This window comes from Gavia stellata, chromosome 24 (genome assembly GCF_030936135.1).
Source record: "Gavia stellata isolate bGavSte3 chromosome 24, bGavSte3.hap2, whole genome shotgun sequence".
NCBI lineage: Eukaryota > Metazoa > Chordata > Aves > Gaviiformes > Gaviidae > Gavia > Gavia stellata.
In genome coordinates this window covers 12,228,442-12,252,346 of record NC_082617.1, presented here as the reverse complement: position 1 = coordinate 12,252,346, position 23,905 = coordinate 12,228,442, and the positions used below count along the sequence as shown (strand labels likewise).

The window sequence follows — 23,905 nt, the reverse complement described above, 5'->3', positions numbered from 1 at the left end:
TTTTTAAAACTGTTTACAGGTTAATACACAGGGTTTTTAGTTATGGGCTGTATCCATTTAACAGTGGACCAACATTGCCTTCTAAATCAAGAAAAGATCCAGCTAAGCATGTCAAAAAAAAAAAAATCTCCAAGGTAATTGACAATGAACAAAACATTACATACAGCAGAATCTCGGTGTCTGAGTATCTTTGAAAGGCAGATATGTACTCTTTTACAGTCCACTAACGAGCACAATTTCCTTATTAGACATTTGTATTATGAGGAAAAACATCTTGGACAAACCTGTAACAGTTACTAATTTAACCCAAATTATCCTTCTAAATGTTTCATCATTGTGCATAAATGTAATGAACTATGCTAGCCTATTGGTTTTAGTGACCAGAACGTAATCCCTTTCACAGGTCTTAGCTAGTTACAATTTTTTTAGGACTATCTTGCTTTGCAGATAACTCACCTGTGGGGTATTTTAAGCTGAAGTGTAAAAAAGGTTAATAAATGACCTAATTATGTCAGCATTTCTATCCCACAGTCCTCGTGCTCTGAGATCTCTCACTGATCTCAACAGGAATTAGGCTTGCACAAGAATGGCAAATCTTCAGCTGAGAAAGCTGAATAAATGTAGCGCTTTTAAACCCAAAACATTGTTACCAAAGAGCCTGGCCTACTAAATCATCTTCAATGCACTGAAAAGGGCAAAGAACACGAATCTTGGCACCTGTCTTGCTGTTTATTTGGAATAATCTTTTAGCAATTTTGATCCAATGGGAATGACGGATTAGTTTTAGAGAGCTAGCCACATACAACCTAACATTTGACTGAAATAAACTGATTATAGCAGGTTTGAGAAGGAACAACCATACGCATCTTCTGTACCACTCAAAATCTATGAAACTACTGGGCAAACAGCATAGTGTAGACTCGTTCTTATACATATTTAAACTTTGCTGAGGTATTTCTTTAATTACAGAAAAGCATCTTTAAAAACAATAAGAAAAAAATTCAAAATGTGAGTTATATTCTGCACAGATTTTTGGGGAAGAAGGAATTCAATTGTACTGAAAGGTCCAGGATTGTTAAAGGAATAACCACTTTTGTCAGTATCGGTAATATCATAGTCTTCCTTGGCTTTTTATTCCTTCAAAGCATTACAAAAAAAGTAAGGCTGTGACTTTATAAAACATAATTTTGCCTCAACTTTGCCCACTAGTGTTGTAAAATAACCTGAAATACTTCTGTCTTTTTCCTAGGGAAAACATTCCCCAGTGCCCACCTCTGTAATGGACTGATTGTGGCCACACAGCTGTCAGATACCCCACTCGCCTCCTCCATGAAATGGGAGAAGCCATCTCTTGCACAAAAGCAAGATTGTTTTCATAAAAGCTAGCTGAAGTCAAGTTTCTTTCACGCAGCAAAATTAATATAGTTTTTCTGTTTGAATTTTAACATTGTCTGATAACTTTTACCTGCAACTAACAGTTATTTATTTCTCTATGATGAAGATACCTAGACTGTTGTACAAGCTGGATTTCTCACCCATATATACTTCAGGAACAGGAGGAACGTATACAACATATTTAGACTTTATCCTAGGCAGATACTGTGTTTGAAGTGCAGTTTTCTAATCCTTTTAAATACAATCAGCCTATCTTGATTGTGACACTAATGTTAAATGTAACTGCAGCCATTACCAAGTAGTTTCCATAAGTGGTTTTATTACTGGTTAGATTTTACAAATTCTGGTATTCGAACAGACTTCGACCTTAAAATTCTAAAACAACAAAGCAACCAATGAAAGGCTTCGGACTATTCAAAGTAACAAACTCTTAACATTTTTGCCCTGGTCATAAATATACAGAGAGAAAAAGAGAGAAGTGGACATGGAATCCAAAGTATGTAGATAAAACAGTATATAAGGCACATGGCAGTCTTTGAAAATACAGAAGCTTTAGCCAACTTAAATTAATTGCTGTTTCCCTTGCTCAGTCCACAAAACTGTACAGTTACACAAATGTTGTGTTGCAATAGATCTTCCAAGTTATTCTTCAGTCCATACTCCGTAATACCAGAACACTACATTTCCTTCTGTGTTTTAGGAGAGATCCTAATTGTGGTTAGTCAGTTGCTCAAAGCCTCTATTAAAATACACTTGGAATTTCAACTAAGAATAATTTCTTTTTTAAAGAAATTATTAAGAAAGAGTCATCAGAAAAGATTTGTAAGAGTTGTCTGTGAAGGACTTCGAGATTCATGAACCTCAAGACTTCCGGGCACTGACGTCAAGACAGATGTCACAGTAGGCATAGTAGGATTAGTCAAGTCCGTTAAAGTAGTGGGAGTGCTGGATGGACTCATGGAGGCATTGGATATTTCTGAGGCAGGACCTGATGGGGTCCCTGCTTGTAGTGTTGAGTCTGAAGTCTTATCCACCCCTGTGTTTTCTTGACGTAAGAGGTTCCGTCTGAATTTGGCTCGAGCGTTTTGAAACCAAACCTGAAATAGTTTAATATAACAGGGTAGCATTTAAAGAGCTGCAGTGTTTAAAAAAGCAAAAGCACACTCACAAATTCACCAACAGTTGAATTGTGGAAGATGTTTTTACTGGTAACATGTTAGAAAAGTAGCCCCAGTCATGAGACGTGTTCTCTGCACGCCTGCAAAGCATTCCTCTTTCCCTCTCCTGCAATCCTGTATAAATAGCCTGCCTGGGACAGGAGTGGACTAAGGATGGAGGAGGGGAGTCTTTCTGTGCAGGCTATGTATAAAGATGCTTATAAATTTGGCAGCCCACATGAATCCTCGATTGCCCTCAATCCCAGAAGTATTTGTCTGGATGAGGCAGACATCAAGCATCTGATGAATATAAAATAATGAGTTTCAGCACCCTCGTAGCTCAAGTCCATCTCCCATGGTAAGCAGCAGGTGACACAGACCATAGCACCCTGCCTTTCTGCGGGCCCTGAGAGCTCTCCTAGGAACTTCCCCATGTCTCAGTGTCAGCAGGGCTCTCACTTTTCTAAAAGGACTGCCCCTCTTTCTTATTCTTCTTTCTCAAACGCTTCAGCTCCCTTCACCTATGCCAGTCTCCTTTTTCAAACGTTTTCAGTACTGGAAAGATGTTGGGAAACGAGGCTGGAATGGTATTAAAGACCCACATTGCATTAAAAACTGTCATTTCAGTAGAAATTTTATCCACATGCAGAAATTTTTCCAAGATTGCTACTTCTTGCATTATTTGTGACAAAGGACAAAAGCTATGACTTCATCTTTCTCAGTTAAGTTTCAGTGTTCAGGTCCAAGTTAATAGTGCTCTCCACTGTCTGCAGGATTTGTTTAAAGATAAATATTTTTCTGACCTATTTGAAAACAGGTAAAATAAAATGTTTTTGTGAAACTTGCATGAAACCTAGGTACAGCTTACTACTTTGACTAAATTTGAAACTGTCATTAAATACCCTATGTTCAACCTGATATATGTTGATACCGGATAATTTTACTGCTACAAACTAGCTGAAATTTCACTGCGCTTATTTATCAGAAGGCTTTCTGTCGCTGTTACATTCCTTACAGTGGACTCAATCCTGATCCTGTTGTCCTCACATTGACCTGCTCTAAGGAATAGGACCGAGTCTTTCCATTCCACGTGCAATGAGCCTCATCATCTCTGTATCTGTCGGAGAAAGGAACCGAGCAAGCGAAAGGATCTGCATAGCCATACAGTATCTCCATCAGATTTCTCCTCTCTGGCCTGTGCAGGGAAACTGAGTGCGTGGAGCTCGCGAGGCCACACCAACTTGTACAGAAATTCTGACCTCTACCTCTGAAACAGCATGGCCCCTGCCATAGGATCCACTTTAAGCCAGACCGCTAACAGAGGAGCAATTCGTAAATACGAGCAGTCCTGTAAGGTGTTCTCTTTGCACTCTCAGCTTGCCAGCCACAGTTAGAACTGATGCACATGTCTCAGCTGTTTTTCCTCTGACTGGTTTTCTTCTCATCTATGGATGGTCCAGACCCAAATTCCCCTGTTGAGCCCTCTTACTTTTTCTCTGGAAAGCTTTCTCCCCAGCCAAGGGTCTTCAAGATGCACACCCTCTCTCTTGCACTCCCTCCAGGGAATGCCACAAGGAAATAATCCTCAGGCACAAATTCTAGCAGTGGCCATAGGAGCTGCATTCATGGGCCATGCATAAATCACATCACTACAGGTCCTTGTTTCTGAAAGCTTAGTATTTTAAAACAGCTTATGTTGGCATTCCTTTTGATAAAATGCTTAGTTCAAAGGCTATATATCAGTTTCATATACGACAAGAAAACAAAAAATCTCCTAAACTAGCACTGGCAAAAATATACTCATGATTTTATGACATAGTCCATTATAGTGGTAAACCTGTTAAAGGACAGCGATGTGGTCAAAACCAGGCAAAACCAAATGTGATATTTTTGCCTAAAACATTCACAGCCAGTGTCCTCTCCTATGACTGTTCACTCAGAGCCACGCAAGATGGGAGGCATGGAAGTGTGTGCACAGGGTTCTGAGCAAGGCAAGGAGCCTCGTGTGCAGGGGATGCAAGTGAAGCAAATCAGCTTGTTCTGGTCATTCAAGCCACAAAGTCTCAAGCGCCAACTAGTTAGGAATGGTAAAAAACAGCAATTTGAACATTTATGGGATTTTTTACCTTTCAGTAAGAGAATACTCGTATTTGTCCCACAAACTAATTTGGTTTTGATTTTTTTAATATACCTTCTAGCAGTTGTAAAAAGGATCATACATACGAAGGCGAAATGGAAGTTTAGAGACTGCCACTGTTGATATGTCTGTGTACCACGGTTATGTAATAATTAAAACCAGAACAGACAAAACCACTGGACCAGTTGCAATACACATACTTCTGTGTAATTTCACACTTACGTTCATTAAAAATATACATATTTATATATGCAGTAGCCCCAAATATGAATAACATTTCCATTCCTATTCACAAAACAATTTTCTTGCTTAAAGTGTGTAAAACTGTAGAAGGCACCGTAACTATTTTGTTCATTTACATTGTCCCTAAAAGTCCAACTGCTCCTTAACCTTAGTAGGGCGAGAGACTCTACAGTATTGCTTCTGTTTGTGATTTGAAACATGTAGTATGTAAAGAAAAGTGAGCACGATTATCGGTGCTTAGGTGTTCCCCTTTATCTGCCATTAAATACAAAAACCTGTGCTCAGAAGCCCTTACCGATGACCATTAATGCTGCTTTCAGGAGCCACCCATATAAGATGGTTCACTGTCTCTTTAGTAGTGGTAATTCATGTTAGATATAGAAAGTAAGTATTATTGAAAAACAGAGATAATATGACCACTTTCACTTTCTTCCTCACTGAGATATTGTCAAGGTTAATCAGCTAATGGTTATAAAGCTCTTTAAAATTGTCCAATAATAAATATTCATATTATTACTGAAAAGACATCTAAATATTTGTTAATTGAAATTCTGGAAATACCTTGTCTTATGAGAGAGAGAGATAGCATAATTATCGCAATAATGATATTCTGGTATGCACTTAAGATAGGACAGTATTCAGAAAAGACTTCATGTTGAAGAGTAGTGAAATAATCTAAACTCTTGTTTTCTGAGCTGTAGGAATGTAGGCCTGCTTCTCTACTGCCCCGTGTTGTTACTTAGAGCTGTGCAAAGCAGCGTGTAAGAGCTGGCAGGTCAGGGCTGCCCAGGCGTAGTGGCAGCAGCGCTGCACGCTCACATTGGCAATTCAGGCCCTGCACCTGTAACGGTATTACAGTACAGTAAAGAAATAATAACCCAAACATACATAACTGAAAGAATTGTTCCAGAAGGACTTATCTCACATCAATTACACAATCAGGAATCTGGTCTTCAGTACTGAGGAGTAAACAAAATCATTGGGAAGTATTTAGTGGTTTTCTGTCCAACTGTATCATTATAACGCTGAGCTGTTTCAAATCAAAGGGGAAAATATGGACCAAAAACTCCCACTGAAAAATGAAAGCAGCTGCGAGGCCCACCACTGATGCTACCGCATTCTGGTTAGCGGGGCTGGATGCCTGTAGCTGGGCAACTCAGCAGCTAGGCAGAATAATATTTACTGCGGTTACAATATTATAGTATCTCTTCAGTGATCTGTGCAGCTAACTCTTTGTCTCCATCAAGTAAAATAGGGATAAAATAACATCTCCATATGATTGGGAAGTATTGAAAATAAATACGTTAAGTATTGTGAAGGATTCGGATACTGCAGTGAATGAGATCGTCTAGTCACCTTAGATAACTTTATTTTCTTGTTTGCAACACCTCCATTGTTGCAACTGTTATACATTAGTTGTATGACTAGCTTGTGCTAGAAACAAATTTTTAAACACAATTTTGCTCATTCACACAGCTACCTGGAGACATTTAGGTTTACTGAATTTTACTAACTAGTAAGTAGAGAAACAAAAATATAAAGGATGTTGCACCACAAAGCAAACTACGTTCACTCATTGCACACATATTCTGATTACTCTGTTGCAACTATTAAACACACAGTTGAAGGGGAGCTATGGGATATTTTATGAATGGAGGCTCGGTAAAGAGTCTGCAGTATGCTATCCTAAAGCAAATCTTCACCGAAAGGTAGCGCCGGGTACCCATGCACGATGGTGAAAAATTTCATGCTTGTTGACTACTGGAAACTGAATTAGCAAAGTCCAAACACATTCAGTAATCTTTGTAGGGTTTTCAAAGCAACTTTACTGGGGAGTTATTCAAGAAGGAAATAGCAGTGTACAAGACACCTACTGAAAAATAACACTTTATGTTCCTAAACTGCTTTTGCCATGGATAATCGTATTCCAGACTCCTGGGGAGAGAAGAGGTACCTACCTATAGCTAGCAAACCATACCTTCTTAGAGCTATCTACTTCTGCCTTCCCTTTCTAAACTCACAAAAAGAAAGAGCAATTCCCAAAAGAGGAATTTTTATGCCAGTTAGTTAGCTCACAATTAATTGGTCACTTTAATTATGAATGATAGCTTACAATAATGGGCTTGTGTTCCCCAGCTGCAGTACAAGAAATATATGAATTAAATTGCAAACATAAAGCTAAATTGGAATGAAAATAAATAAAAATATGGGTTAAAAATATAAATAGGTTTACTGCGATTCTAATGTGGCTACTTACAGAAAACAGCCTGCATTACAAAGCCACTGAAGGAAATGTAATTTACGAAGCAGTATGTTACACCTCCATGCCATTCCACTTCTGGACGTGTGTAGCTGATGACTAATTATATCTAAAGCAAAGACAGAAGTCAGGTCTTCTAAATCCGATATCACAGATCGTTAAGAATGTGGCCAAGTTCTCCGCTCATCTGCAAACAAAGCACCCTCATTACATGTTATGTGGGCCTGTCTATATAGCGAGGGCACTATAGCTGTTTCCTAAATCACTAGGAACTCTACTACGTCTGTTTAGGAAGTACGCTGGTTTCAGAACAAGGGAATCTGTCTTCCTCCTGATTTGCTGCCTTACATTTTCTATTAAAAGAAATTCTATTAATGATACACAAAGAGCCACAACCCTTCATCAAATGAACTGAGATCTGAACAGACAGAAAATACAACAGCTTACAAACACGCCTAATAACAACGTAGGGAATGTGTAAGATTTCTTACTACTGGCAAGTGTGCACGTACGTCTGGGAGTCCACGTGCCTTCGGTACGTAAGACAGAATAATACTAATGATGCTTGTTTAGATCAATAGCGTCAGTGAATTACTCTGTGTGCAATAAATGACACAGACAGAATGCCAACCTTTCTGGCTCAAAAGAATTAACAAGTGACACTATCTCAGTAACCAACATCATGAAGAGTTTTCCCCAGCAAAGAGCAACCCTGAAACTCCAGTGAACTGAAGTGTTTGAAAATTGACTCTCACAGGTTAGAGATAAACCAATTGGGCACAAAGCTTCTAAAATCCAAAAAACAAGTTTGTTTTTTCATGGCCCAAATTAATTTTCAAACAAAAAGTCCAAAAGAGTATGGAGTAGAGAGTGCTCTTAACAGACGGGAAAACTCAAGTGATGCTAGACAAAGTATCACTCAGAGTAATTTTCTTGAAGTGCCTCCAACAGCATCATCCTCTGGGTGCAATCCTCACTACCAACTACTACCTTCCACCACTCTTCAGCTAAAGGACATAAAGGAGTATTTAACTGCAAAAGTAAAGGAGGTGAAATACCAATTACCAAAACGATGAAAAAAGTTAGTGGAATTGTAAGCGACTGCCACCAAAAAAGAGGAACCACTAAGCACATTAAAACTGCAAGATGTGGTATGTTCAAGATGGAAACAGAAGCAGTGAAGAAACTGAAAGAGGGACTGAAGTGTAATGGAGACGTGGAGTCCAGTTTTGGAGACAAGGAAATACATTCTGAAAAGGAAGGAAGAAACAGAGACAATAACTTGGAAAAAAGATGGAAGGAAAGACCCATTAGGTGAAAAGAGAAGAGAGAGAGATGGAAGTCAAAGTTGGTGTGGAGTGAGGAGAGACAACAGAAAGATGATCAAGAGAAAGACACTTTCTAGACACCGATCTCATCCCTTAATACACTGTGTGAAATTTCTCAGATAACTCAGGTGTGAGTGCACTGTAATGGACGGAATAGATACTACTGAAGTGTCTAAACTCTAAGGGTAAAATAAAGGAGAAGTGTCAAAATAAGGATACAAAAATGCAGTAAATTATTTCACCCATGTGCATGGATGAAGGAGTGCTGCTCGAAGAGACACTACGTCAAGCGTTAGGATGTGCACTAGTTATAACAGAGGAATCCGTTCCACCACCGCAAATCAGCCTCATAAAAACAAAAAACAGTCCAGCTACGGAGGACGTAGCCAAGAGAAGTAATTACGCACCATTTTTCATTAGTAGTTTTTACTGGGAAGCCTACAAAACCTTTATTCCTTCTTCTGTTAGGTATTAACACTGTAAGGTCCAGTGAATTCAGTTTTTCTCAGTATCTTTTGCCTACTGCCCTCCACTTGCCTACGAATTTGCGAGAGCTTTCCACAATGCTTTCCCAGGAGTCTGCCTCTGAGCCTTACCTGTCTCTATGAAGCTCACAAACCATCTTTCTACAGTTAAGACTCGTTTAAAAATTTCGGCAATAGATCCTGGAATGCCATGGCTCCTACATGCCCAAATTTATCTCTAGCTATAGTTATTTGGATAAGGGCCCATTAAAACTGACTTCTTGAATCAGAACTATAAACTAAAATGGAGCTGAAATCAACTAATATTCTCACCTTTGCTTCCCATAATAGTTCAGATGGAGTGTATATCCTTGAAGCAAGAAAAATCCAGCTTTCAGTGAAAAAGTACCTTTAAAATGCAGTCTCCTTTCATTCTAACTTACTAAACTATGAATAAAAAATTAATCTTTGAAAAATTACATTTATGTCCACTTCAATTATGAAAGAAGAGATAACCTCCTTGTGCTGATAAAATAAATTCAAACTGCTGATTATTTTTTTATAAAAGTAAACATTTACAGTGATTTCTAAATTAAGAGCTCTCTATTTACAGTGAACACACTAACTAAAATAATTCACTTTTTCTTACAGCATATTGGAAGCTAAAACATGCACCAGAATTAAGTAACTCCAGGAAAACAAGCAGGGCCCCAAACCTTCACAACTGTCGTTAAAAATTAGAACCCCAGTGATCTACTTTCGGGAAGCTGGAAAGAAATAACTTTTCTCATACTTTCTAGGATTTAACTGAAGTCTCACAGAAGGTATGAATAATTAAGAAAAGCTTGAAAAGCAGCAAAATCCATGGCATTTCAAATATAAAACTGATATTTTATTTACTTTTCAAGACAAAAGACTGCTCTTCTTACCTGAAGAACTCTTTTGGTCAGGCCGGTTTTCTGAGCTAGCTGTTTCAAGTCCTTGGCATCAGGATTGTGGTTAATAGCAAAGTACGACTTCATTGTCCGCAACTGGTGGTGTTTGAATGATGTCCTCATACGCTTTGTTTTTTGATTGCTGGGGTATTGCTGGTCTCTATCCAGGTGGTCACCATCGTTTTCATTGCAACTTAAAGCTTAAGGCAACAAGAGGAAAAGGCGTGTAAATCTGTTGCTCTGTGACCAACATTGTTTGCAGTTCATCTGAGTGCAGCAATTAAAATAACATACCGTGGCATGTATTGTACTGGTACAAATCCTACTTGCCTTCCCCTCCATTTCTGCATCTTCTATTTTTCCCTTACAATACCCAGCCTGCAAGGACCCTCACCTGCCTCTTTATGGCTTTTAAAATGTCAGGTCTCTTTCCTTTTTTCTTCCCTCCATCTCCACACAGCCTTTCCTCCACTCTCTGCTTGTAGGACAGTAGCTGTCCTCAACTCTATAAAGTGTTTTAATGTACTTTGTATCACTATAAATTGCATTGTCACGTCCAAAGAAAGCTGTACAATACAGTCTGCTTAAATCTCGATGGAACAGACCAGTTAAAATTATAATTATTTCCTCCATCAAACTAAACCCTGTAGAGTACAAGAGAGACCATTAAATGAAACACTATAAAAGAAATAAAGTTTGTGGGTACCAGACAGCAAATTATAACTATAATTTGAGTAGCTAAAGAAATAAAGCTGTTAATAGAATGTACCACTGGCATGCCAAATTAAAAATATCTTTTTAATTATTTATGTTTCCTTTTTTTTTTTTAAAGTATTTGCAAATACTAGTTTGAGGGATCAATTCTGTGAAATCCTTTTGAAATCACTGAATGACACTGATTGATACATTTGCATAAATCAACCGTAAAGCCTGTAAAGGAGGTCTATGAGCAAGGAACATTGTAATAATTATCAAGTAGTATTAAATGTTGAATGCCAAGCAAAATAATCTCCTAGACCAAAAGCAGTTTTGCGTTTATTTGTGCATACAGTAAACCAGAGAAAAACTCTTAAAATAACATCAAGGACCAAGCTTAAATCCACTAAAAATAATCAGGGATATAACTGAAAATTTGCTCTGACAAACTGTCATTAATCTTTTTTTTCTGTTCCAATATCTACAATTCTAATTTCCTCTAAGTTTTATGTTAAAAGTAATGAAAAATCACTACTATCTTTGTTCTATGTTGCATGCAAAAAATGAGAAAAAAATTGTATTTTAAAACATGAATTATTGGTGAATTTCTTAGACACATAAACAGATTTGGTTTTACTTGTCCATTATTGCTGGTTCGTTACAAGTGAGTACATCTCATACACATGTAGATCTTTATAGTCTTACTTTAAATTCATGCTACCCATCAGAGGTTTTCAGCCCCATTGAAAACATACAAATTCTGGAAGGCATGCATGAAAAACAGTTTTAAAAATATACATAAAATGCATGTACTCATAAGTAAAAATGCAGACAGGTTCTATAAACAGCAGTGTTGCAGCATGCACAGTAGCTGCTTTGCAAACTGCAGCTTTTCGAAAACTTCTGTGACGATATGGCACAGCATAGAGCAAGGCCTGCAAAAATTCGGCTTTAAGACCAAAAGCATGTTTGTTTAATAGATACGTAGAAAGTGTCCAAAGCCTCAAACTTTTCTGTGTGTTTCTGTATTCCTGTAATTTAAAAAACAGCTTAAAAAAATTGTGCTGTGTCTATAAATGCGTATGTATGTGTGCGTGTGTGCGTGCATGTGCGTACATTTGTATAAATCCTTTCCAGATCTAAGTATCTTGTGCCAAATTCTAGCAATAAGAAGCATTTCTGCTTGTTTTCCTGTGGCGTGGAAAGCCTGGAAGCACCTGAATTTAAAAGGTCTACGACGCATAAAAGGAGACAGTAAAAATGCGGTATTAATGGAGCTGGATGGAATGTAGTAAAATCTTTTTTCTGGTTTAAGAACTGAGATCTAGTTGCCAAACCGGGGTCATCCCATGTGCTCCAGTCTCCTTCACAGCTACAGTTTCTGCTGTAAAGAATACTGGGATGAATAACTGAAACTCCATTGCTCACAGCAAATTCTATTATGGAAATGTAAAACCAAGCAGTACTTGGTTTTAAAATGTACTCACAGAATTTTAGATATTAGTAATGGAAAAGACCTCTGAAATGCTTTCAACCCCTCCCAGAAATAACAAGGCAGAGACTTAGGAGGAAATGCATCAAAATATCTGTCTGAAGGAGTGAGGTCTGGTCATGTTAATATGCAACAAAAGAAACCCTAGGGCTGCGAGTAGTTGGATTTTAACCTGTTCTGTAGAGAAAGAGAGACATTCAGGATCCACGGAAATAAAAGTGACTCTAAACCCTCCCAGAATGGAATGAGGGTATCAGCTTTTCATCAAGCCCTGTCTGGACAATGAACAATTTACTCTTTGAATTTCTTATAATTTTACCTCCTCACCTACTAAATAAAAACAATAGTAAAATGACAGTAAGCACGTACCATTTGAGACTGGATAACTATTGTACTTTTCTATGAAGAAAGTTACAGAACTGATTTTGAAAGTGTGCGGGGGCATCTGCTGTTCATTGTCTTGCGCAAGTGGTTTGGGTACCCCAAGGCAGCACCCGATATGACATAAGTATTCCTAGTTAGTGCCAATTCCCCTCTCGCGTTCGGTTGTGGTGCTTGGCACCATTTTCAAAAATCTCTTATATTAGGTCTGATGTTATATGCATCTCTCACAGAATCTGAGATGTCTGTGGGCGTTGCAGGCACAGAGACACAGAACGGGCCAAGGGTGCAAGCATGTGGAGATTTTAAGAGCTGAGGAGTTCCTGCAAAAGGCATCATGGCATAAGACTAACACTGTACATGCCCCTCACACAACCCTCTGTTTTTCAGGCACATCTTCCCTGTTCCTTCCTAGTATCCCTGCGTATCTCCCAAAGGAATCCTTGAACTATCTGTACGTAAGATTCACATTCAATTGCAGTATCTAGGGCTCCTGCTGGGAGTTCAGAAACAATTGGTAAAATTCCAGTCAAATAGAGGAGTCTTAAATCCACTAATGTTTCATTCCTATTTCGTGATAAAACAAATTCTGAAGTGGTGCCAAGTCTCTTTTTTGACCCTGGAACATTTCTAAGGCCCTTGTGCCTTTTCCCCAGTCCCCACGTCCAGGCCATTGCCCTCCTGTCCTTCGGCTGGTCTCCCCAGCAGCCAGCTCTTACAGCCTCCCCCATTAGCACCACGATACAAATGTCCACTTGGCCACAAGATGGGGATGTCCACGGAGAGCATCACTGGAAATTAAGATTAAAACATTGTATTTTGATATTGGTGACCAAAATACCCTCTGCAGAATAATGCATAACACCGCCTCCAGAAACAGCAACATGAGTGTAAAGCGGGATATGCTGTTACCTTTGCAACAAACACTATTTGAAGAAGAAAGCTTGGGAGCACTGTTTCACACTTGGATTGCCAGATCCCCCCACACAGTCAGGATCCGGGGCAAAGCATGTGCTTAGTAGTTAGTAGGTCGCTAAGCACATGGCACATGAAGAAGATGGGAAAGAAGAATTTCCTTTGGGGGAACTTTTGTTCTTAGTAGCTTGTGTTTGACATGTTAAATTACCCAAAAAGAAAGCAAACTAATCCTGATTCTGAAAGAATGATGAAACAGGAGACGCATTTGGTGCATGCATCAGCTCTCCATATTCAGTGGCTCGGGGACGTGCACCCCTTTCCTTCTGTAGTAGAGTCAAGGGGGTGTTTTAACCTTCTGCCGCCTGGAGAGGGAACTTGTGATTAACTAGACTAGGCAGGGGTGCAGCCTTATTTGTCGTTTGGCAGGAGCGTGTAAAGGACTTTGTGGTGCCCGCATCCTTGAAGGGGACAAAAGTGACACAGAGCCCTCGGAATGCTCCTTGGGACGGGAACAGAGATAGAGTCTTTCTCCCTGGTGGAAGGAGAGGACACCTGGAGAAGGCAGACTCCTGAACTCCTTGCCACAACCGAGATTAAAAGGGGTGAAGCTGTGGCACTTGGAGCAGGCAAGGTACCCCTCGCTGCTTCTGGGGGTCCCGGCAGCGCTGAAGGGGGGGCACCCCGCCAAGCCTGCGGAGCAAGGGACACCGCAAGCGCTGCCTCAACCTTGAGATGTCAGGAGGTGTTTCTGGGAAGGGGGAGATAACGCCGGTCGTAAGGAGCGACTGTCTTCCAGGCCGAGCACCGCAAGGCCACGGGAGCGGAGAGCTGGCGTTAGACACCCTCCTTCCCCCGGCCTTCCTCAGCCGCCTCGGACAAAAGGGCTGCGCGTTCCGCTGCCTCCGGGGCTGCTCGAGGGCCGGGCCGGGCCGGGCCGCCCCCCCCGCGGCCGCGGTGCCTCTGGGGGGGGAGAGCGGCCCGGGACGGGAGAACAAAGGGTCCGGAGAGGGGCCGCGCCGGGCCCCGGGCTCTGCGGGAGGAGCCAGCGCCGAGGGTTTTTCCCCTCAATTAAGCCAACTGAATGGCGCTGAATAGCCGGTGCGAGTGCGCGGTAATTCCCTGCGCGCCGCGATTGCCCCCGGCAGCCCCGGCCGGGCCGGGCTCCTCGCTGCCCGCCGGCCCGGGGGAAGGGGCTGGCAGCGGGGCCGGGGCGGGCTGCGCTCCGCTCCCCGTGGGGCTCGCCCCGCCGCGGTCTTCCCGAGGGACCCCCCGGCCCTGCGCCACGGCAGCCTCCCGGGGGGGGGGGACACACACGACACGGACGGACACACACGCTCCCGGGGCCCCCTCGCCCTTCGGGGAGCGAGCAGTGCCGGCTCCCTGCCCCCGCCCGACCCCGAGCCCTCCGCCCGCCCCGGCCCGGACCCCAGCCCCAGCCCCGACCCGAACCCCAACCCCGACCCCGACCCGAACCCCAACCCCGACCCCTGCCCCCGGGGAGGGGCCAGATGCGCCGCGCACGGAGGAGCCCGAAAGGTGACCACGTCGGGGGCGGGGGGGGGGGGGGGAGAAGGAGGAGGGAAAGAAGCAGGAGGAGGGGGGAGAGGGGGAACTGTGACTGTTCTTAGGAAGCCGCTGCAAGACATCCCTTTTTCAGCTGCGACTCCTGTTTGCTCACAGGAAAGCTTATCCTGAGCCCTGAGTCCCAGGGGAAGTGAGGGGAGACGGAGAAATTCGCTCCTCAAAACTTTCCCGGCTTTTCCCGTTTTCGTCAGGACAAACAACCTTTTGGCAAAGCCCGGTGGGAGGGCCAGCTCCAAGCGGCCCCGGAGCTCTCCCGGGACGGCGCGGAGCGCCCGCGCCGGGGAGCGGGACCAGCGCCCCAGCAGCCTCCCGCCCCCCGGGGAAAAACCGCCCCACGGCCCGGCCCCGGCCCCGGCCCCCGGGGCGGGTACCCAGCCAGACACTCGGTCACCTTCCCACTGAAGCACTGCGCGTCTTCTAGCAAAGGAGGGGAAGGTTGCTTGGTGCCTGTGCCCTTCGCACGGATGATGGGGATTTTACCACTCCTGGCGCCCCAAGTCTGCGCAATACATCTGTCATTTCCGAGGGTATTTTAGTGTCTTCATATTCAAGACAGACTAGATACAAATGAATAAAATATAGCAGGCTGTGGGAGGTTTGGGGTCTAATTCACAAAGGGAGTATTCAGAATCCTTTACAGGTGCTTCTGTGTTCAGCAAGCTTTCAGCCATTGATTTACTGACCTAAAAAAACCCATCAAACCCCATTCCAACAAGTGAAGGAAGAAATTATGATCACAGGAACACACTTTAAAAAAAAAAAAAGAAAGAAGAAAGAAAGAAAAAGAAAATCTTTTTGAAGTTTCAGCATCCTTCTAAGCTATTTTCCACTTGTCAGGCTCTATCCACATCTAAAACCCATCATCCCCGCGCAAACGGAGCCTCGTTTAAGTAGAAAAAAAGAAGTCAGTCCAATTCGTGTCGCAGATGAACATTTGCTGCAATTTACGAAATAACTCCAGTCTCAACTCTGCCTAAGTTTACGGGTCCCCCTTCTCCCACCACCTCTGGGTGTAGATTTATTTACACAAAGTATTCCACACAAATTACCAGCAACACATCCCCTCAGAGGACAATATCGTGCATTTCTAGTGCATTTCTGAGAAGGAAATGACAAGTTCCATTAAAAATAAAACGAGAAACTATCGCACTTTTAGACGGTTTCCCTTTAAAAGGCACAAAAGCGAAAGCTTTGCAATAATTTACTACTTTGTGAAATTTTACATCAACGGGCAATCCGGTCTGATTTCCAAGATCAATGGCACTTATTGTCGTATAAATTAGTCGATTATTGGTTTAGTAAATAGTTAAGTAGATAAATAGTTTAAGCAAAGAAGCCAAAGGTTCCTCAAGGAAGATCTCTTTCGCTTCAGTTGCAGGCTCTAAACAAAAATGAAAAGACCAAAAAATCGGGGGGCAATTATTTTGAAAACGAATTTTAAAAAATACAGGGAAAGACGGTTTATTTAGGGAGTCAGGGAGCAGTGAGACTTTCTCAGGCTGTGCCCCCATCCAGGACAGATGCCGCTGGTTCGGTTTACAGGTCCTTTGAATGTGAACATCTGCCCTGCACAGGGAGACAGCGGAAGGACAATTAAAGTCTAATCCCTCCGAAAAGGAGACGTTTTTAAACCGGCAAGATGCGTGTTTTAAAGCTCAACTGTTACTCGCGAGAACACTGCATACACCTCTCACCAACCTTCACCGCTGGGACTACTACCGGTCTTTGTACTATTTCCAAATTGTTCAGCAATCAGTTAAACCGATAATAGCTGGCGGTTTTGCTCCCGAGGTGCGTTTGCCAGCCAGAGATGCGCCTGTTCTCCCTGCCATTTTCAGTGCAAACCGCTCCATTTCGGCGCTATCTCTGCTCTGTCTCCAGGCGCAAAACACCCGCAGCCTCGCCCTCGGCGCGGCCGCCCCCCCCCGCACCCGAAGCCCTCGGTGCCGGCAGACCCCCCGCACGGCCGAGACCCAAACCGCCCCTGCACCTTCCTCCCCCCGTCCCCCCCCGCCCGTGCAAGGCAGGAGCGCGGCGCGGAGCCGCGGCTCTGGGGCAGTCGGGGCGCGGCTCGAAACAAACCGCAGCAAACTTGGCCTTTACCTAACGCCCTCTCCGGGAAGAAAAAAAAAAATGTTAAAGGCAAATCTGCGCCCGGTGGGACATGTCTGAAGTTCGCAGATTAAGAAAGAAAACGCGCCCGAAACAGCGGGGAAGTGCAGACAATACTGAAGCGGCGCAAGTGAAGAGGCAAAGGAGTTTCGTCTCCGGGGTGTAACGGGACGGCTGAGCCCCCGGCTCAGGGAAACTCGGGTCTGGAGTAAACCCCAGCCCCGCCCTGAATTCTTCTAATAAAACCAAGATCTGAGGGTTTGGTTTTGTCCGAACACTTTTTCCTGTTGCATGCAAGGGGCAGCGCTGGAAGACGCAGGGAGCACAGCCGCCGCGGCGGGCGGTCACCGGGAGGAAGAGCGAGGGGAAGGGGGGAAGCAGGGATGGGGGGCAGGAGACTGCTGGAATTCCTTCGCCTGCAGAATTACAGTGCTGGGGGGCGGGGGGGTGTGGGGGTGAATGTTAGACGAAGAAACACATCAGAAAGTTTGCAGCTCGATGCAGAGAGCCTGGGAGAGAGTTGCTGCAGAGACTGCAGGCTTGTGGCTGCTGCCAGCTTTGCTCCCTTTCCTCGGGGCAGCCAGGGTTTAGAAAGGGGGTGCTGCGGGTCTCCCGACCCTCCCGAGCCACGTCCGAAACCAAGCCCCGTCTGAGCCCAGCCGGAGCCCCCCCCCCGTACGAGGAGGCTCGAGGCCGCCCGCAGACACCTGCTGCCTGCAGCCCCCCCGGGCTCCGCGGGCACCCGCACCGCGGCCCTGCGCCCCCCCCCCGGCCTCCCGCTGCGGGTCCCTGGGAGACAGCCACTGCCTACTTCCTCCCTCTCTTCCCTTCCAACCCTCGGAGGTGCAAGAGCTCAGGACACGGGCAGAATAATTCACCCATCAGCAGCCTTTGAGCGTAGCTCCTAAGGAAAATTCACAGCTCTCTGAAGTGCTAACTTACAATCTCTGGTTTCCAGATTTTATTTCAGGCTACGCTCCCCCCCCTTCCCCCCCTTAACCAGATGACCTTGCTTCAAAACATTTTATTTCCAGCTGAAGTGAAAAACGCTAGCATATTAGCTTCTGTAATTGCAGTTTGACAGCACTTGATCTCAATAATTATGCTGCAGCTAAACTATTATTAACGGTTTAAGCTAAAATAAACGGAAATCCCCCTTTGGAAGTGAACAGCAACAAACCGTTTGAATTGTTCTGGGAGAAGATGGGGGTCTCTTACCTGCGTTGTAGGCTGCCAGATCCGCCCCAGGCCCCGGGCTCTTCCTTTTCCTGGGTCTCCCCTTCTGCACAGTCCCCACGCCGTTGTAGTAAGGCAGTCCCAGAGTGTTGGCAGAGCCCGCTCCCAACGCCGGGCCCTTCCCAGCGGCTACATCCGAGTGGTTGAAATGCACCTGGTACTCCCCCTGGATGAGAGTCTCGAAATGGAGGCGGCAGTACACCAGATTGTCCTTCATGCCAAAGTGGTCGCCGGTGGTCAGCATCTTGTTGCAAGTGGTGCAAGTGAAGCAGTTTAAGTGATATACCAAATCCCTGGCCCTCATGACCATCTCGGAGGCAGAAATCCCCAGGTGACATCTCGCACATCTCTGCACCGAAAACCTCCTGCAAAACAGAACGGCCGGAGGAGACGGTGAGAGGCGCATCCCCCCCCCCCCCCGCTCCCCACTTCGTCGGGTCCGCCCGGAGGGCGGCAGAGGGAGAGGGGCTGCGGGCCCCGGGCGGCCGCACGAAGCCGGGACCTTTGCGGAGCGGCTTCGCCCCCCGCGCGCCGCCCGCCAGCCGGCCCGGGAGCCAGGGGGGCTCCGTCCCGCTTCCCGGCCCGCAGCGCGGCTCCTGCCCCGCCAGGAAATCGCACCGACCCGCGCCCCGCAGACTCCCCGCGCCCCCGGAGGTGTCTCCGGGCCCCGCGCACGGCCACGGCCGCCGGGCGAGGAGCAACCCCGCTGGCGCTGGGCTGACAGCGAGCCCGGGGCCCAGCCCCGTCCCTGCGCCCCTGCCAAGGGGCACGGGCGGGGGAGGCAGGCCCTTCCCAAGGGTGAGGGTGCCGCTCCGTGCCGTGCCCTGCGTGTTCGGGGCGGGAAACACGCTTAGCTCCCCTTGGCCGCTTCCTTTCCCTTCGCAGCGCAAGAAGCCTGGGCAGGGGACGCCTGCTTGAAGCCCCCAGTACCCGCCAGCCGGCTGGGGGTGAGCTGTGCCCGGGCCGTGCCCCCCTCCGGGAACATGGGGCCCGTCCCCATCACGAGTGTCCCTCTCCAGTGGGAGGTTTTAGGAGCCCACAGCCTGCCCCACGGGGACCGCGTGCCCACGGATCCCCTCCGCAGCCTCTCCAGGACGGAGTTTGCTCAGCCTGGGGGGCCGCGAGCAGATCCCCCCCTCCCAGGCTGGTGGCTGAGGGCAGGCTGTACCTGTAGTAGTCCTCCTTGCAGTAAATGCTGCCGTCCTTGCTGAAGCAGGTGAGCTCGGACTCCAGGTTGAGTTTACATTCGCAGCACTTCAGGCAGCGCATGTGCCACTGTTTATCCACAGCCAGGAGGTAATAACGGTCGGAGATTTTCCCCCCGCAGCCGGCGCACAGGGCAGCCCGGTCACTGCTGATGGAAGGCATGGTCTGCTGGGGGAAAACAATTACAGACCGTTAGCGAGAGGGAGAAACTCTTGTGCGCTGCTGGGCTCCCCCCTCCCCGGCCGGGGCCGGGCTTCTCCTCTCCCTTGCAGGGGCTTGGCAGACGCCGGGGGAGAGCAGAGAGGAGGGGGCTCGGAGCCCGGCCGCCCGGAGCCCAGGGTCCCGCGGCATCCCACCTTCCCGGGAGGAGCGGGGGAGGAAGGCGAGCCAAAAAGAAAAACACCCTGGGGTTTAGGGGAGGCGTCCGGATCAGACCCAGGATTTCCTTCGGGGTTTTTTTTTGGTGAATTTTCCAGTCCCAGAACGAGAAAAGATGCTGTTCAACAAACAGGCGCAATAATCACAGAGTGGGGCAAATGGCAGACGGTTAATTTTAAAATTTATTATTATGGATATACTGAGAGTGTCTGCATAGTTAATGCTCTGTGAGTGCGTGTATATGGAGCGTGTCTGTGTGTGTATTTTCCAGCTATTAAATTCCGAGTGAATTACGATCAAACCCCCTCGCAGTCACCGTGCCCTCTCTGCACGCTGGTTCCAAACAACACGTATCCGAATCTGCTGTGACCCAAAGCACTACAGGGATCAGTGCGTGACACTGCGGAGGAGACGAGCATTACTGTTCCGAGGTGCAGAATGTTTTAGCAGGAAAACGAAATAGTGGGGAAGGTGTAGGAAAGAAAGTGGGGAAAAAACAACAGAGCACTTTAGATTATGCTGGGATAAACTTGGAAGCAATAAAACTAAATGTAACCCCTATATAATTTAATAGTTTAGTGTCAAATCGCAATCCAGTCGAAACCCTGCAGAAAACAAATACATACATCCTCTGTCAACTTCTACCAAAAAAGAGAGAGAGAAAAATATCGGAAACCGTTAAAGCACGCTGATTTATTTTAGCCGGCAGCTTAAAGCAGCGTCCCAGGGCGGAGGCTCAGCGCGGAGCGGTGCCCGGGGCACAGCGCGCAAGGCGCAGCTCCGCGCGTCCTCCCGAGCTCCCCTCCGGGCCCTTCGCGCAAAGCCCACCGCGGGTTTCGTCTGGTGCAAGAGAACCCGAAACGTTTTTTCCGGGATGTGACAAACGGGCAGTTTGTTTCGATGCGGGGGGAGAAGTTGTTTGTTTACTTTTACCCCCTCCAGAGCCCCCGGCCCCCGCGCGAAGCCGAAGGGCGAGGCAGCTAACGGGGCAGGATCGAAAGGAAATGAAGCTATTTTTCCAGCATCTGCTGACCCATTACTTTCATCCAGCGCTTGCAGAGATCACAAAATCCCATCGCTACGAGCACTACTGTTCGCACTACACCGTTCCCACCGTCCGAACTACAGAGAAATAAGGTGATGGCACTCCATTGGTATGTTAGCCACACAAGTCCGCTGGTAGCCTCTTTCTTTACAGGCACTAACCAAACGCTGGGCAGGGACCGGTTCATAGCCAAAGTAGTGTCTTGTAAATCCACTTCAAATGAAATACGATTTCTCTGCTTCGCTTTTCCGGTAACAAAAATATTCTGAGATCCAGAAACGGTATTTAAGGATCCAGTATTCTATCCCACTATTTATTATATACACATGTGTATGCATATACATTATATATAGATCTATAAAGGTATCACGCCACAATATTTATTCCGGGAAAGATCATTCGATGTTGTTTAATTGTACGGAGAAAAATTAACTTTTCTAAAGAAACACCAAACCCTTTGGATTAGAAATCACTTTCCACCCTTAGAGTATAAAGGCTGTTTTTCAGCCAGTATTTCAGGATTAAATACTCTCACTGTCACCTTTAAGTAAATTTCTACAGAGTATTAAGAGAAATAACACATACTGATGAAGTTTCAAAAACCGAGAACAGATATCTTTCTTGCATATGCCCGTATCAGCTCATAAGACAGCATTTAACCAAAGTACGGGACCATTTCACGTCAGAATTATCGTTTCTTAACAAAAAAGTAGTACACATAAAACGTTGAAGCAGTTAGGACACTTCAGAAATCTCTTCCACTTTGCTAGCTTAACTCTGGTTAAAGAAAGGCATCTTTTTATTATCTAAACGTATTAATTTACAAGTACTACGCATCAGCAGACGCAAGATAAAAAGTGGTAAAGTTATAAAAATTTGCATCCGTCCATCTCCCTGAAACATCTCTTCGAGTCCTGTTTGCCATGTTCGCAAACCCAGTGTTCGTATATATTACAACGACTTTAAAAAACCGTAATTTAAAGGCACTCGAGTTTGGGTTTTTTTGTTTGCAAATGCTAACGCTATAATGCCTACCCCCGTGTAGACATCCTACCTGAAAAATAACGCGGAATTGGATGCTTTGGTGTCTGTGTTTCCATTCTGCAGACAAAAAAATCCGCTGTGCCAAAATGTTATCTGTATAAAAGCATACTTTGCCTCTTCCTAAAAACTTTGGAAGGCCGGACAGGCTGGGGGAAGGGAAGGAGTTCTTGGACGCTACCAAAAGGCTGGTCTAGCTTTCTGTTTTCTCGCAAGAGCAGTACCGTTCCTTCCACCCAAGCGTTACTATTACTATGCATATTATTAATAATTAACAGTTTCGTGCCTTTCCCCACGGTTTTATTTAATCTTTTGGGGTGCCTTTATGCTTAATTTTCTTCTGATTTAGCACTTCGCCTACGTTTCCCCCCGATCTGTTATTTTAAGGGAAAAGCTCTATCTGTGAGGGGGTTATGGTGTTCGGGGGGGTTGAATGGTTCCCCCGTTCCTTCGCTTCCTACCGTTTCGGTCTCTCCCCTGTCTATAGCCGAGCTGATGGCCGGTGCTTCGCTTTTGGTTCTCCGATCCATCTCGTCGATGACCCCGTGCATCTCCGCGCCGGACAGACTGTGGAAAAGCATCGCTGAGGAAGCAGAGGAGGAGGCCCCGAGTTGCTGCTGCTGCTGACAGTTGTCGGGCTCCCTGCAGGAGCCCAGAACTTGCATTAACCGGAGCCCTCCCCCATGCATCTAGCACGGCCGCCCCGTCTCTCCTTGGGCTCCGGGCTGTTCACCCCGGCAAAGATCTCCGGAGCGCAGCGCAGGCACTGATCCGAGGGTTCAGGGGCACGGGGTGCAGAAAAGGCGGGCGAAGGGGGCGAGGGAGAGGGGATAACTGGCGGTGTAAGCTTCGGGGCTTGGAGCTAGTCTGTTGCGCGGCCCCGGCGCATCCCTCTAGGAGGCTTCTTCAGTGCAGGGCTCATTGCCCCAGGTGCGGTCCCAGGCTTTACGCTCTGGCCCAGCTGGCAGAAGGCTGGGCAGGTTTACGGTTGGGAAGGATTAATAAATAAGAGAAATATAAAAAATTAAACCATCTTCGGTGAGAAATAAATAAAAAAATTAATAACGACCAGCCCCCTACATGGTACTGTGCGAGATTTAGAGGAGGAAAGCAAGGGAGAGGGAGGCTGCAGCAGGCGGAGGGCAGGCTGGTGCTGCAGGGAGGATGGGGCGGTCGCGCACCGTGCGCACTCACGGTCCGGAGGGCTGGCAGCGGCGGCCGCTCAGGGGCAAAGTTTGCTCCTTCCCCCGCTCCTCCCCCAGCCCGCCGGAGCTCATTGGGAAAAGAAAAAGCCAAAGGGAAGGAGGAAGAGTTGGATGGGCACCAGATGGGACGGGCACGCGGCGGCCCCCCTCTCTCCTTAAAGCGGCGCGGCCCGCGGGGCCCGGGGCGGCTGCTCGCGAGGCGGCCGCGCCGCGGGGGGGGGGCGGGGAGCGCAGCGGCGGAGCCGGAGCCGCCGCCCGCCGCCGTGCCTGCGAGCGGCGCGTCTGCAGCCCGGGCGCCGCGCGAGGCTCCGCGCCTTTTCTACAGCCCCTCTGACATCATGTCCTGCCCCGCCGCCATTGGCTGCCGCCGCGCCCGGGCCCGCCGGCATGTGCTCGGGGCTGGGAGGCGCGGAGGGGCGCGGGGCCGCCGCGCCCGCTCGCCCCCCGCTCGCCCCCGCGGCCGCGCAGCGCCCCCGGCCCGCCCCGGCCCCCGCGCCCCGGGCGGCCGGGGAGGCGGAGCGCCGCCACGTCCCGTTCCCCGCCGCAGCGCGGGCGCTCCGCGGCCTCGGGAGCGCCCGAGGCGGCCGCCGAGGGCCGGGACCGGCGCCCGCCCGGAGCTTTGCGGTTGCCGCCTGGTGACAGGCAGCGACGTGCCTGGCCTGGGAGCGGCGAAGCGGCTGTCGGGGAAAACG

The 23,905-nt window shown here is 46.7% G+C and overlaps 1 protein-coding gene across 1 annotated transcript; it reads right to left on the bottom strand.

Annotated features, from left to right (window-relative positions):
• Positions 1-2,204: 2,204 nt before the first annotated feature.
• On the bottom strand, positions 2,205-22,697 carry LHX2 (LIM homeobox 2). The gene is made up of 5 exons (XM_059828924.1): positions 22,470-22,697; positions 19,507-19,709; positions 18,321-18,703; positions 9,914-10,119; positions 2,205-2,492 (listed from the first exon to the last, which is right to left on the bottom strand). The coding sequence occupies exons 1-5, from the start codon at positions 22,695-22,697 to the stop codon at positions 2,205-2,207; spliced, it is 1,308 nt and encodes a 435-aa protein (XP_059684907.1).
• Positions 22,698-23,905: the final 1,208 nt, after the last annotated feature.

Coding starts and splice junctions, on each gene's coding strand:
- LHX2 (XM_059828924.1), bottom strand. CDS start 22,697: ATGCATGGGGGAGGGCTCCGGTTAATGCAAGTTCTGGGCTCCTGCAGG. Junction 10,120..18,320: donor TCTGGCAGCCTACAACGCAG/GTAAGAGACCCC, acceptor TGTTGCCTTAAG/CTTTAAGTTGCAATGAAAAC. Junction 2,493..9,913: donor TGACCAAAAGAGTTCTTCAG/GTAAGAAGAGCA, acceptor AAACTATTTCAG/GTTTGGTTTCAAAACGCTCG.